The following is a 15378-nucleotide window of genomic DNA, read 5'->3' as shown; positions in this document are numbered from 1 at the left end:
GCAGAGGTTAGCAGCCACTTCCTGCTGCTCACTCCCCCCTCGGCCACCCTCTGGGCTGTGGGGACAGAGGTCCCCTTGGCCGAGCCCTCTGCCTGCCCTAGTAGAGGAAGCAAATGGCTGAAGACCCCACAAAACGTGCTGCTGCTCCATCCCCTGGGTTTCTCTGCCTCAGCCTCCCTGGAAGCTCTCTCCACCCTGCAAGTCTGCCCTCCTGACAGTAGAAATGTCACCGCCTGGAGGGCTGGGTGTAGGGCCAACACGCCCGCCTGTCCTGGCTGGGCCACCGCCAGGCTGCGCTATCCTGGGCGTGACGCGCCTCGCTCAGCCTGTGTCCTCATCGGGGAGACGGGCACGATGGCACGTCTGCTCCCAGGCTGTGCGGAGGGTTAAGGGTGACGCTGCCGGTGAAGGGATGCTGGTGGCCTTGGCGAGGGTCCGTCCCCACCTCAGGCCGCGCTGGGGTCCCTGAACCCCTGAACCCCCAGACCCCCGGCCCTCTCTGGCCGCGGACAGGTGCAGAGCGGAGAGGGGACGGTGGCGGCTGCAGGTTCAAGAGCGTGTGTGCAGTCACCCAAGACGTCGGCGTCCTCTCCCCACAAACGGCCCCGGGGCTTGAAGAGAACTAGTGCGGAGCACAGGCTGGGCTCCGAGCGGGCAGCCGGGAGGGCCCGCCGGCCGGTCCTCACTGGTCTGGACGGCAGCGCGCCGAGCCGGCTGCGGGCTGGGCCCAGGCGACCGCACGGCCGAGCTCCGAGTCGCCCTTCCCGCCCGCTGCCCGCCAGCCACGCCCTCCCCAGGAGCTGGAGCGGGGGCTCCGGCCGGCCCCGGGGCGGCTCGGCGTCTGGGCTCCCGGGCTCCCGGGCTCCCGGGCAGCTCCCTCCCGCGCTCACCTTCGGCCCCGGCCCGGCCCCGGCCCGGCCCCGCCCTTAGCGCCGCGCCGCGCCGCATCCCCGCGGGCCCCGCCGCCCGCCCGCAGGAGAGGACTCCGACCCCGGGCGGCTGCGCGGCTGCGGGCGGATGGACGCGCGCCCCAGCGCTCCGGGTCGCGCCGCCGCCGCGGGGCCCACGCCCGAGGCCACAGCCCTGCACCGCCCCGGCCCCGCCGCCCGGGCCCGGCCGCCGCACTCACCCACGTTGACGAAGCTCATGACCAGGTCGGCGCGGCCCGGGCGCCGCGCGGGGGGGCCGCCGTCCTCGTGGTCGTCGCGGGCCATGGCGCGGTACAGGCCCAGCATGAAGAGCGGCGCCGACGCCGGCAGCCGGGCGGCGGCGGGCGGGGCGCGGGGCCGGGGCCGCCCGGGCAGCCCGAGCACCGCCAGGATCTCGCGCTGCATGTCGCGGCGCTCGCGCGGGCCCAGGCGGCGGGCCGGGCAGCCGGCCGGGGGGCGCGGGCCGGGGCCGCCGCCGCTCAGCGCGCACAGCGCCAGGCCCACGAGCCACAGCGGCCCGGGGCGCGCGGCCATGGCGGGCCGGGCGGGCCGGGCGGGCCTCAGCGGGCGCGCATCCGCCCCGCGGCCGGGCGGGAGCCGAGCCGGGGCCGCCCCGACGGCGGGCGGCGGGCGAGCGCGGGGCCGGCGCCGCGGGGGGGGCTGGCGGGCGGCCGCGGCGCTGTCCCCGCGCGCCCCCCGCGCCGCACCTGCCGGGGCCGCCGCCCCGCGGCAGGCGAGCGCTCCCCCGGGGCCCACGCGCGTGCGGCCGCCGCGCCGGCAAAGGCTCCGCCGAGGCCCGCGGGGCGGCGGGGGCGGGGGCGGCGGCGGAGGCGGCGGCGAGCGCCCGTCGGGGCCGAGCGGCGCGGACCGAGCGGCGCCTCCGCAGCGGGACCCGCCGTCTGCGCCGCGCGCCCCGCCCCCGCCGCCCGTGGGGCCCGCGCGCCGCCTCGGCCCCGCCCCGGCCCCGCCCCCTCCGGCCCCGACCAATGGGGGCGCGGGGCGGGGGCGGGGGCGGGGCCGAGGCCGCGACGCCGGGAGGCTGCGGCTCCGCCCGGGCGAGGGGGCGAGGGGCCGAGGGGCCGAGGGGCCGAGGGGGCGAGGGGGCGAGGGGCCGAGGGGCCGAGGGGCCGAGCGGGGCGAGGGGCCGAGGGGGCGAGGGGCCCCTGCCCGCCGTCGGGGCGTCTGCGCCGCGCTGGGCTCCTCTCCGGCCGCTGGTGGCGCCGTCGGGCGAGCGCGAGGTCCCGGCCCGGGGCCCCCCGGGGACCCGGAGTCTCCGCCCCGCCCCGCCCCGCCCCGCCCGCGCAGGGACCCGCAGCCCCGCCCGGTGCGCAGACCGTCGCTGGGGACCCGAAACGCCTCGGGCGGGTGCGGAGGTACAGGGCCCCGCAGGTGCCCGCCGCGCCCGGAGGTGCGGCGCTTCCTCTGCCCGCGGCCGCCTCCGCACCTCCTCGCTGGCACCCGGGCCCTCCCCGCCGTCGCCTTGCACGCGCGGTGGGCGCTTCTCCTTGCGCGACCCCTGCTCAGCCTCTGCTCCCCGCGCGCCCCCTCCTGGCTCCCCGTGCTCCCGGCCGGTGCCCCAGGCGGGCGCCCCACACCCCGCGCTGTGCCCGCGCCCTGCGGGCCCCAGGGCCGATCCAGCGGGCGTGGGAGACGCGCCCTGCAGAGCGCCTGGGACGGGCTTTGCTCGCCCCGTGGTCAGGGCCCTGGCGGCTCGCGAGAGCAGCTCTGCACGGAAGCCCCCGTCGCCTCAGCCCCCTCTGCACGCTCTGCTCTTCCGGGGCGCTCCCTCGCTGCGCTAACTCACGTGGGAGGAAGTGACCCCTCGACTGCGCTGAGGAAGGCTGAAGGACTGGCCCGGGGTGACAGCAAAGGGCAGGCAGGGGGAGAAGAGTGCTCCAGGCAGAGGGAACAGCGACTCCGGGGAGCATAGTGCAGGCACCACTTGGCACTTGGCATGTGCCGGCAGTGCTCTGCCTCGCTTCTTTAATGCTAGCGCACACCGCCTTGATGCCATTTCACCCCCTTTTTAACAGACGAGGACGCTGAGGCACGCAGAGGTTAAGGGACTCTCCCTGTCACACGACAGCGGAGCTGGGCTTGGGCAGGTGGGCGCTCGCAGGTGAGCTGTTCAGTGGAGCCCAGAGAGCCAGCAAACGGCGAGGCTGAGGCTGAGGCTGAGGCCGAGGGGCTGGCCAAGGATGGGTCCAAGGGCCTCGCAGGGAGACTAGAGGAGGGCCCTGGACGACAGAGGGTTATGGGGCCCCAGTGTGGATTCAGTATTAAACTTCAAAATACATTAAGAAGTCCACCAAAATTAAGATTTCCCCATGATCTCTTCGAACTTTTAAAAAATACTGAAACTGGGCTGCTTGGCTGGCTCGCTCAGTGGAGCATGGGACTCTGAGTTCAAGCCCCACAGTGGGCGTGGAAGCTAAAGGCTACTGTACATAAACAATCATTTGTTGGTGCCTTAGGCTCGGGCTCAGTCTGCCTTTTATCCAACGGGCGCATTCCCATGCTGCTTACAAGCCTCTTAAGGATGTTGCAGCTTAGCCACCGAAAGTGCCCAAGGCAGAGTCTGCTGCAGGGGCGAGTGTGGATTGGAGGGACAAGATTAGAGCCAGCGCCCACAGCGGAGGCAGGTACAATGGGGCGTGGGGGGGGGGGGGACAATGATCCGTTTTGGTGACAGGGTGGAGGGCAGAGGAGAAAGCGGTTGAGGAGGCTGCATCCCCAGGGCTTGGTGACTGCGGACAGAGGCAGGGGCAGAGTCAAGGGGGCATCCCCGTGTCAGGCTCGTTCAGGGTCTCAATCTCAGGTCCTCTTCACTGTCCTCTGGGCATCCCTCGGCGCTCCCCGTGGAGTCCACACCACATCATCGGGGGCCTCAGGTCTAGCCTGTAACCCTCCGGTTGTGTATGGTGCAACACTGGGCTCCCAGCTAGACTGTCAGCAGCCCAGTGCAGGGCTCATACTTAGAACAGAAATCATTTATTTCAATATAGGGTTAGCGGAGACAGTGGTATTCTTTAAATAATGGATCTTGGGGCACCTGGGTGGCTCAGTGGTTGAGCATCTGCCTTTGGCTCAGGTCGTGATCCCCCGGGGTCCTGGGATGGAGTTCTGTAAAGGGCTCCCTGCAGGGAGCCTGCTTCTCCCTCTGCCTAGGTGTCTGTCTCTATCTCTGTCTCTCTCTCTCTCTCTCTCTCGTCTCTCATGAATAAATAAATAAAACTCTTTTTAAAAATAATAAATGAACAAATAAATAAATAATGGGCCTCACATTCCCATAAACCTAAACATCAGGTTTGAGCCATTCCGAAGGGTGTTACCCCACAACTGAGTTCAATAGCAACCACCATGGGCTGTTCCGTGCTCTGCCCTGAGCCAGAGATGAAGCCAACCAGTCCCTGCCCCGCAGTGGCTCATCACCCCCAAATGAGTGATAACAGTTGAACATGGCCCATCATCACACGGTCATGCCTGACTCCCAATGCACAGACCCTCTCCTGAACCCCAGGAGTTCTATCGAACGAGGGATCAGTCTTGGTTGAAGCCAGAAACCTAGGAGCCAATGTGTATTCCTCCCTCCAAAGGCACCTCAGCCTATTGATTCTACCCTCCGATGCTTCTTGAATCCCCTGAGCCTTGCCATGCCCTCCTCCTAGGTAGTTCATGAAGCATCTTCTCCACCCTGTGTGGCTGTAACAGGCTTCCTTTCAACTGGCCTCCGTGTTTCTCATTCCCTATCCCTCCCACACTCTTCATTCCCCAGAAAGAATTTTTAAATGAAAATCTGATATCTGTAAATGGCTCAAAATCCTTCTATGGCCATTCATTTCTTTTTTTTTTTTAAAGATTTTATTCATTTATTCATGAGAGACACACACAGAGAGAGAGAGGCAGAGACACAGGCAGAGGGAGAAGCAGGCTTCATGCAGGGAGCCCAAGTGGGACTCGATCCCGGGTCTCCAGGATCACGCCGTGGGCTGAAGGCGATGCTATACCACTGAGCCACCGGGGCTGCCCTCATCCTTAGGATTTCAATAGATATCTGCTGCATTCACTAGTCTCTGAGAAAGGAGTAGCCTCCAGCCCCACTCAGAATTGTCCCTAATTGCATGGGAGGCAATGAACAGAAGCACAAAGGTGTGTTGGAGTGAGGGGGTCAGTGACCAGCAAAGCTCTCTCTCTAGCTATGTGATTGGTTCTCTTGCACACCAGCCACAAATGCAAACCCATGAATTTTTTTTAATAGTGCATAACCTGGTGTGATTTTTTTTTTAAAGATTTATTTATTTATTTTGGAGGGAGAGTGTACACAGCAGGGTGAGGTAGAGAGAGAGGGAGAGAGAACATCTCAAGCAGACTCCCCACTGAGCACAGAGCCTGACACAGGGCTGGATCTCACAACCCTGAGATCATGACCCCAGCAGAAATCAAGAGTTGGATGCTTAATGGACTGAGCCATCCAGGTGCCCCGCAAATCCATGAATCTTCATTACTGAAACCACAAGGTTAAATTCATGGTAGCAAGACCTGTTCTGTTTATTTTTTTTTGACCTGTTCCATTTAGAATATGAACAAGAAACAGCAATTTAAAAGAGCAGAGAGTACAGCTTCCCATAAGAAAGATACTACAGGAATGGAGATTATCCGATGTTCTCACCAACACATTTAACCTTTGCATTTTGTGATCTGAGGACCTGTTTAATCCTATCACAGAATCCTACCCAGAGCTCCTATGTCATGATTGTGTCTGACCCAGAGGCCGCCGGGGGCAAAGTGCACTATCCTGCCTCATTAAATGACTGTGAAGGGGCCCAAAGTGTGCCTCTCTTACCTTTCTGGCTGGCTGCATCTAGGAGGCTGGGAAAAGCCAACTCATCACGTTCCCAAAGTGTGCGTACCTGCCAAGAACAAACAAATGACACAGGTCCCGTCATCATGGGTCAGGTCACCTCCTATTAATGGACTAAATGCTCCAATTATAAATCAGAGATTGTCAGATGACTTAAGGGAGGTAAAAAATAAAAGCAAAAGAGCAAAGGACAAGTTGTCTCTAAGAGACGCACTGTAAATATAACCATACAGGTTTTCAAAACAAATGGATGGAAAAACAGTATGTCATGCAAACAAAAGAGAAGGCTGGAGTGGCTTATCAATATCAGGAAAACTAGTCTCAAGATAAAGACTACTGGGGTGTCTGGCTGGCTCAGTTGGTAGTACATGTGACTCTTGATCCTGGGGTTGTGAGTTCAAGCCCCATGTTGGGTGTCGAGATTATTTAAAGAAATATAAAATCTTAAAAAAAAAAGATCAAGATTATGAACAGAGATAGCGATAAGTGCCCCCTCAGAATCCATCATGCTGAAACAGGACATCATACAGCTCACGATGACAGGCTCGGACTATACTAAGGGAATAGTGAATGGTTCAAAAGTGGTTCAGAAATTCTCACATTTATTTTGGAAGTCAGTGGAAATGTACTCCAACTAGTACTACCTGAGAAAAGCACACAAATGTCATTGTTTTGAGGGATCCCTTTTCTTTGGCTCACAATTCTGATTGCTAAAGGGAATAGTGCTTGAACTCTATAAAAAAGAGGGCCCTCCCTCTGGACTGGTTTGAAATACAGTTAAAAGTTATCAAGATGAGGGCAGCCCCAGTGGCGCAGCAGTTTGGTGCCACCTGCAGCCCAGGGCCTGGTCCTGGAGACCTGGGATCGAGTCCCACGTCGGGATCCCTGCGTGGAGCCTGCTTCTCCCGCTGCCTGTGTCTCTGCCTCTCTCTCGCTCGCTCTGGTCTCTCATGAGTAAATAAAATAAAATCTTTAAAAAAAAAAGTTATCAAGATGACATCAAAAGTACAGGCAACAAAAGAAAAAATAGATCAGTTGGACTTTTGTACTTCATCAAAATTTAAAACTCCTGTGCATCAAAGGACACTATCGATAGAACAAAAAGGCAAACTACAGAATGGGAGAAAATGTTTGTAAATCATATATCCAATAATATCCAGAATATATAAAGAACACTTACAACTCAACAACAAATAAAATGGACAACCAATTTAGAAATGGGCAAAGGACTTAAATAAATATTTATCCAAAGAAGATGTAGAGATAGCCAACAGGCACATGAAAAGATGTTCAGGGGCACCTGGCTGGCTCAGTCAGCGGAGTGTGCAACTATTGATCTCGGGGTCATTAGTTCAAGCCTCCTGTTGGTTGTAGAACTTACTTTAAAAAATAAATATAGGGATCCCTGGATGGCTCAGCAGTTTAGCGCTGCCTTCAGTCCAGGACATGATCCTGGAGACCCAGGATCGAGTCCCACATCGGGCTCCCTGCATGGAGCCTACTTCTCTCCCTCTCCCTGTCTCTCTCTCTCTCTCTCTCTCTCTCTCTCTCTCTCTGTTTCTCATGAATAAATAAATAAAATCTTTTAAAAATAAATAAATATAATGGATCTTCAAAAAAATATTCAGTATTAATAATCATTAGGAAAATGCAAATCAAAGCCACAATGAGATACTCTACATCCATTAGGTTTTTTATTATCAAAAACACAAAAGGGGATCCCTGGGTGGCGCAGCGGTTTGGCGCCTGCCTTTGGCCCAGGGCGCGATCCTGGAGACCCGGGATCGAATCCCATGTCGGGCTCCCGGTGCATGGAGCCTGCTTCTCCCTCTGCCTGTGTCTCTGCCTCTCTCTCTCTCTCTCTGTGACTATCATAAATAAATAAAAATTAAAAAAAAAAAAAAACACAAAAGCTAAAAACAAAAGATAACTATTATAAAATAAAACAGAAAATCACCAGTGTTGGTGGGGATGTGGAGAAATTGGATCCCAGGTGCACAACCAGTGAGAATGTAAAATAGTGCAGCTGCTGCGGCAAAGTATAGCAGTTCCTCAAAGAGTGAAACACAGAATTACCGGGGACACCCAGGTGGCTCAGTCGGTTGAGGCTCGGGTCATGGTCCCACCGTCCTGGGATGGAGCCCCGCATCAGGCTTCCTGCTCAACCAGGAACCTGTTTCTCCTTCTGCTTGTGTTCTTCCTTTCTCTCTCTCTCTCTCTCTCATAAATAAATAAATAAATAAATAAATAAATAAATAAATAAATAAATAAATAAAATCTTAAAAAAGAAACCACACAGAATTACCATAATATCCAACGAAGGCAGGGAGTTAGTTACTTGTACACCGATGTTCATAGCAGCGTTCTTCACAATTGCCGAAAGATGGAAACAATCCAAATACCCATCAACAGGGACGCCTGGGTGGCTCAGTGGTTTAGAGTCTGCCTTTGGCCCGGAGTGTGATCCTGGGGTCCCGGGACCGAGTCCCACATAAGGCTCCCTACAGGGAGCCTGCTTCTCCCTCTGCCTGTGTCTCTGCCTCTCTGTGTGTCTTTCATGAATAAATAAATAAATAAAATAAATAAATAAAATAAATAAAATAAAATAAATAAATAAATAAAATAACAAATGTCCATCAACAGATGAATGGATAAGCAAAAGATAGAACATACATACAATGGAGTATCATTCAGCTTTAAAAAGGAAGGAAACTCTGACACATGCTACACCACGGATGAACCTTGAGGACATTATGCCAAGTTGAAGAAGCCAAGACACAAAAGGACAAAGGCTGTATGATTCCACTTAAATGAGCTACCTAGTGTAGTTAAATTCAGAGACACAAAAGTAGAAGGGTGGTTGTGAGGGGCTGGAGGAGGGGGAGATGAAGAGTTCTTTTTTAATGGGGCACAGGGTTTCATTTTGGGATCATGAGAAAGTTCAGGAAATGGGCGGTGGTGATGGTTGCACAACAGTGTGAATGTACTTAATGTCACTGAACTGTACACCTAAAAATAATTAAAATGGTAATTTAAAAAAATATGTATTTATTCAGAGAGAGGGGCAAAGACACAGGCAGACGGAGAAGCGGGCTCCATGTAGGAAGCCCGATGTGGGACTCAATCCCGGGACCCCAGGATCACGCCCTGGGCCTAAGGCAGGCCCCAAACCACTGAGCCACCCGGGCGTCCCTTAAAGTGGTAATTTTGATGTTATATATATTTTACCACAATTTGAAAAGTGACCAAAAGTAATAATAATAGACATTTTTTACCCAAACCACACTGTAGGATGGAGTGAGTGGAGTGCAGGGAGCAGGGATGGAGTACCCCTGGCATCTTACCGTCCAAGGACTGGGTGCACAGACTCACCCCGATGATGGAGTGCCTGTACTGATCACATTATGCCCTGGCACATTAGAGGGCAATGGTTGAGGGCAAGGTAGCAGTTTAGAACACAGGCTCTGGAATCAGACAGACAGGGGTTCCCATCGAAGCTCCACACCAGCCCTGTGACGCTTAGCCTCTCTCAACCTCTGATTCTTGTGGGCAAGATGCGGTCATTAGTGTCCCTACCAGCAGAGCTGTGGTAATAGCCCGACAGCTGCCCCTCATTCACCACAAGGCCCAGGGCCTGGAGACCCAGGACCCCAGCTCTGGACTCTCCGAGCCTCACTTCCTCTTCTGAGGAACAGGCATCAGAGACACCTGCTTCCCTGGGTTGCCCGGCAACTCGCTATTAATAATAAAATAGGAACAACAAGAGCAATAGAGCCTCCACTGCCTGAGAACTTCCTCTGCGGTCAGCCCTTTGCATGAATCCTCACAACAGTCCTGGGAGGGAGACCCCCCCGCCCCCTGTTACAGGGACTTAGGAACCTCTTGGTGATGGGGAGCCTGGCTCAGGAAACGGCAGCTGTATCCTGGCCGCGGGCAGGGCCGTGTGGCTCCCCTGGAGCAACGGATGTCTGTGCAGCTCACAGCTGGGGTGGGAGCCCCCGCCACAGTCCAGAAGCTGGGCCCAGGGTGTCGCCCCCCAGGCGCTGGGGGTCACCTGAGTCCAGGGCTGGGGTCTGGGGCTCTGGTGCCACTCCTGCTCCTGATGGGCTCTGCCCCTTGGGTGGCTCCCTCTCCTTCTCCGGCCTCCATTTACCCCACGGTAAAGGGATGGAGAGGGGATAGGTCCTTTGATCCCCCAGGTCTCGGACCACAAAGGCAGGCAGGCAGGCAGGCAGGCAGAGGGAAGTTCAGGAAAGCTTGGAAACTGTGTCTGAATTCCTGGCTTCTCTCTGCCCCCTAGTGGACACCAGCAGCCTAGCACCGGGGGAGAAACCTGGCTTTGTCACCTTTTCCAGGGAGCCCTCCCCTGGGAGCCCGGGTGCCAATCTGCTAAGTGGGGATCATAAGAGCATCCACCTCTTTGGACTGCTGTGAGGATGTGAAAAAATAATACGTGAGAAGTGCTTGATCCTAGTCAATCAACAGAAGCCAAATCCTATGATTGAGATGGCCAGTCCTGTCTTCAGTGAAGAACGCAATGACACTACAAGCTCCTAAGACTTGCTTGTTATTGGAAACTGATGTTATTTACTTAAGCTGTAAATGAATTCACTGTGATCATTAATCCACCTCTGGATATTATTTTTTATATATTTAATTATATACATTTGTAAATTTTTACATTTTTTACAGATATATTTGATTTCTTTCAAAACACCAAATTTATTTTTCTACTTTTGTTTGTTTTCTTTCCTTGGTTTCTGATTTTTTTAAAAAATTTTTATTTATTTATGATAGTCACACAGAGAGAGAGAGGCAGAGAAACAGGCAGAGGGAGAAACAGGCTCCATGCACTGGGAGCCCGATGTGGGACTCGATCCCAGGTCTCCAGGATCGCGCCCTGGGCCAAAGGCAGGCGCCAAACCGCTGCGCCACCCAGGGATCCCGGTTTCTGATTTTTTTTATGGTTTCCTTCCTTCCTATTTTTATTTTTATTTTTAAATATCTTTATTTATTTATTCATGAGAGACAGAGAGAGAGGCAGAGACACAGGCAGAGGGAGAAGCAGGCTCCCTGTGGGGAGCCTGATGCGGAGTCGATCCCAGGACCCCGGGATCATGACCTGAGCCGAAGGCAGATGCTCAACCACTGAGCCACCCAGGCATCCCATTTTTATTTATTTTTTAAATATTTATTTATGTAAGTAATCTCTACACCCAATGTGGGGCTCAAACTCATGACCCTGAGATCAAGAGTTGCATGCTCCTCCGACTGAGCCAGCCAGGGGCTCCTTTACCTTCTGTTTTTTAGAGGTTTGTTTCATTGCTCTTTTCTCACCATCTTAAATTGAATGCTTTCCTTATTTATTTTTAACGTTTGGTTGAGGTATAATTTCCACACCATAAAATTTGCCTGTTTTAAGTGTACAATTGAATGATCTTTAGTGTAGTTACAGATTTGCACAACTATCACCACAGTATAATTTTAGAATATTTCCATCATTGCCAAAAAAAGAAATGTCATACCCATTTGGATGAACTTATCCCTAATTCCACTTCCCCCTAGGCAACCAATAATCTATCTTCTTTCCTTATAGAGTTGCCTTTTCTGGACACTTCACAATAATGCAATCATACAATACAAACTCTTTTGTGTCTGGCTTCTTTCACTCACTTAACATAATGTTTTTGAGATTCATCTGTATCATAGCATGTAGCGGCGCTTTGTTCTTTTTTTATCACCAAATAATATTCCCTTGTATGGACATACCACATTTTGTTTATCCATTCACCGGTTGATAAACATTTATATTGCTTCCTTTGGGAGCTATTTTAAATAGTTGCTGCTATGAACGTGCTTGCAAGTATTTGTGTGGATGTATGTTTTCATGTCTCTTGGGGGCTTGTTTATTTTTATATATGTACTGGTTCCTAATACATGTATTTAAAGATATAAATTTTCCTCTAAGTGATGCTTTAGCTGTATCTCACAAACTTTGCCGTGTGCTTCTGTCATTATTATTCAGAGCTAAATATTTCTGAGATTTCTTTATGATATCCTTTCCTACCAAAATTGTCAATACAATAGTTTCCAAACATATCAACCTATTATAATTTGCAATTTCACTGAATCATGATTGAGAAACATAGACTGTATGGTATTAATCCTTTAGAATTTGTTGAGACTTCCTTTATGACCTTAAAATACGTGCTCTGGTGCTCGCTTTGGCAGCACATATACAAAAATACGTGCTCTATTTTTTTTTTAATGCTCCATTTGTCTTCCCTGGTAACATCACACCTGCCTATCACACAGGTACTCCTCCCTGCCCCCCCTCCAGTCCAAGGATACTCCTTCTATGCTCAGAATTCCAACCCTGCTGGCTTCTCAGGGACTTCACACTATTCATTGGAGGGAACTGAGACATTGTGAAGGGAAAAAAATCAGGAGGTAAGTGGCAGAGGTGCTTGTTTTAAAACACAAATCTGCGGGGCCCCAGCTGGCTTAGCTGGTGGAGCATGCCACTCTTGATCCTGGGGGTTTTAGGTTCATGCCCCATGTTGGCTATAGAGATTACTTTAAAAAAAATAAAAGTAAATAAAAATAAATAAAATGCAAATCTGGATATATTTGTTCGCAACAACCTCTCTTCCACACCTGCACACAGCTCTGAAGAGTAAAAACTAACACGGTCCTCATCAATACATAGTTCACAAAAGATGAAAACAACCATAACACATATTGAAATATACCAACTTCACTCATTATAATAAAAGTACAAATTTAAATTACACGGAGCTAAAATTTCTCACCATCAAAAGAGCAAAAAAAATTTAAAAGTTTGACAACACAGACTGATTGATGGTGAGGCTGTGGGGAAACAGGCACTCAACCTCCTGATGGGAGTGTAAATACAGTACAGTCTTTATGGAGAGCAATTTGATCACAGTTGACCAAAATTTCAAATGCATTTACACTCTGACCCAGCAATCCCTCTTCTGAGAACTTATTGTATAGATGTAATCTCCATACTAAGAAACGACATATGCACAAAGATAAAATTCAAAAATTCAAAAGTGGCTGAGGCGCCTGGGTGGCTCAGTTGATTAAGCGTCTGCCTTTGGCTCAGGTCATGATCCCAGGGTCCTGTGTCAGGCTCCCTGCGCAGTGGAGAGTCTGCTTTTCCTTCTCCCTGACCCTCTCCCATTCATGTTCTCTCTCTTTCTCAAATAAATAAATAAAATATTTTTAAAAAATACTGAACAAGGGCAGCCCCAGTGGCGCAGTGGTTTGGCGCCACCTGCAGCCTGGGGTGTGATCCTGGAGACATGGGATCGAGTCCCACGTCAGGCTCCCTGCGTGGAGCCTGCTTCTCCCTCTGCCTGTGTCTCTGCCTCTTTCTCTCCGTGTCTATGAATAAATAAATAAAATCTTTAAAAAAATACTGAATAAGTGGATATGATCATTAAAATGTATAGGTATGTGTATATATGCATATCAACAATTTTTAAATATTCCCTTTTATTCTCTAATTTATCTAAACTATATCTTATATGATGGTCCAACAAGTGATGCAAATTGTAGGTGCTCACCAAATTATTCTAATGATTTCCAAATCCTGTATTATGTTAGTTTTTAGAAACTGTTGGCATATCGTCTGTATAATGCAGTGGTCACTAGCTAAATGAGCCATGATTTGACTTTAGTTTTCCAAACAGATCATCCTAGTGTGACTTGTACTCTCGAAAGTTTTTTCTTATTTTTTGCCAGCTTTACTCTATCCGTTACTGAGAAGTATGTCAAAATTTTCCACTGTAATATTAAATTTGTCTATTCTTGTTCATGTTCTGTTGATTTTTGCTGTAAGTATATTTTTTAAGATTTTATTTTTTCATTCATGAGAGACACAGAGAGAGAGGCAGAGACATAGGCAGAGGGAGAAGCCTGATGGGGGACTCGATCCCGGGACCCCGGGGTCACGCCCCACGCTGAAGGCAGACACTCATCCGCTGAGCCCCACCAGGCGTCCCAAAAGATTTTATTTTTAAGTAATCTCTATGCCCAGTGTGGAGCTGGAACTAACAATCCCAAAATCCACCCAGACATCCCCGTGTTTTTCTTTTCATAGTGTTTGCAGGGCTGCCTGGGTGGCTCAGTTGATGAAGCATCTGCCTTGGTGAAGCTCAGGTCATGATCCTGGGGTCTTGGGATTGAGCCCCATGTCGGGCTCCCTGCTCAGGGGGGAGCCTGCTTCTCCCACTCCTTCTGCAGTTCCCCCTGCTTGTTCTCTCTCTCTCTTTCTCTCTCTCTCTCTGTCAAATAAATAAATAAAATCTTTATAGTATTTGGGGTTTGTTATAGAACGAATTGTGTCCCTCCAACAAATTCCTCTGTGAAAGCCCTAACCCCTCAGGTGACTCTGTTTGAAGACAGGGCTTTTAAGGAAGCAACTGAAGTCAAAGGAGGTGATAAGACAGGGCTCTCCTCCAATGTGACTGATGACCCCGTAAGAAGAGGGCCACCAGGGATGGTCACACGCAGACAGAAAAGGCCATGTGAGGACACGACCAGAAGGCAGCCACCTGCGAGCCAAGGGAAGAAGCCTCAGGAGAGAGCGAGCCTGCTGACACCTTGGTCTTGAACTTCCAGTCTTCGGAGCCGTGAGAAAATAAGTTCCTGTCATTTAAGTCTCCCTGTGTGTGGCACTGGTGTTACGACAGCAAAGTTATACAGAATTTGTAAGGCTTCTTGAATGTGGCTGGATGTTTAACTGTGTCTTGATTTTTTTTTTTAATCAGTTTTGAAAAATTGTTGACCGTTCTCTCCAAAATTGAGCTCCTGCCCCATTCCCACTCTCCCCCTGGGAATACAAGCATGTGTGGGCTAAACCTTTTCACAGAATCTCTCAGTGTGGTGGCAAGGCACGGGCCCTCAGCATCTGCACATCCTTGTGAGGGTGTCAAACTTCAAGGCTCAGTATTCCCTGACACTGAGCAGTTACTGTAGCCGGTCATGTGGATCAGCTACAGTGTAACCACGGCCTGTAATGGCATCTATGTGGGCCCACTACGTCACCCCAGGGGACATACGTTTGGGGAGAGGAGGGTGGGCCATAGTTTCCATTAGAGATGGGGGTTGCTTTCTGGCTTACCTATCATCTTCTGTAATTTTTGACAACTGCACTGCCCCTTGGGTCAGGTTTCCTTTGTCGGGTCCCCCAAAAAGAGGGTAGTCCTGCCTGCAGCAGACACTGACTTCTGGTTCCATACATCTGTGTGAGTCTTGGTAGCTCCCAACAGAGACCATGCTCCAGACACAACGATCAAAAACCTACCCCTTACTTTAGCTACCACAGCCAAAGGGATGGCACGAGTCCCAGGTTAGCAGGGCAGGCTAAACTCTCTCGCGCAGTTGTAATAGGTAAGGGTCTGGCTTTATCCTACATTCTGAATGAACAGGGAAGAGCATGTATGGTTGCCCACACCTCCTGTTCTATTTGGACTAAGAGCACAGTTCAAGCAGAGTAGTCCATCCACACCACAAGAGAGGAAGCTAAAAGGTTATCTGAAATAATCCTCCCCTGGGACT

At 51.9% G+C, this 15378-nt stretch overlaps 1 protein-coding gene across 2 annotated transcripts in view; it reads right to left on the bottom strand.

Annotated features, from left to right (window-relative positions):
• BMP8B (bone morphogenetic protein 8b) overlaps positions 1–8039 on the bottom strand; it is a 38499-nt gene extending 30460 nt beyond the window's left edge. The window contains exons 1-2 of one of the 2 annotated variants that reach the window (XM_049094320.1): positions 7748–8039; positions 5773–5839 (exon numbers count right to left, since the gene is read on the bottom strand). In XM_049094320.1, coding sequence (XP_048950277.1) covers positions 5773–5839; positions 7748–7939 — 259 coding nt within the window. In that variant the 5' untranslated portion in view covers positions 7940–8039. Of the gene's footprint in view, positions 1–1129; positions 1533–5772; positions 5840–7747 lie in introns of those variants that run through there. The other variant, XM_025419821.3, reaches the window with a different exon arrangement.
• Between the last annotated feature and the right edge of the window lie 7339 nt (positions 8040–15378).

This window comes from Canis lupus, chromosome 15 (genome assembly GCF_003254725.2).
Source record: "Canis lupus dingo isolate Sandy chromosome 15, ASM325472v2, whole genome shotgun sequence".
Taxonomy (NCBI): Eukaryota; Metazoa; Chordata; class Mammalia; order Carnivora; family Canidae; genus Canis; species Canis lupus.
The sequence above is the reverse complement of the archived record's forward strand: the minus strand, read 5'-3'. Positions and strand labels throughout refer to the sequence as shown.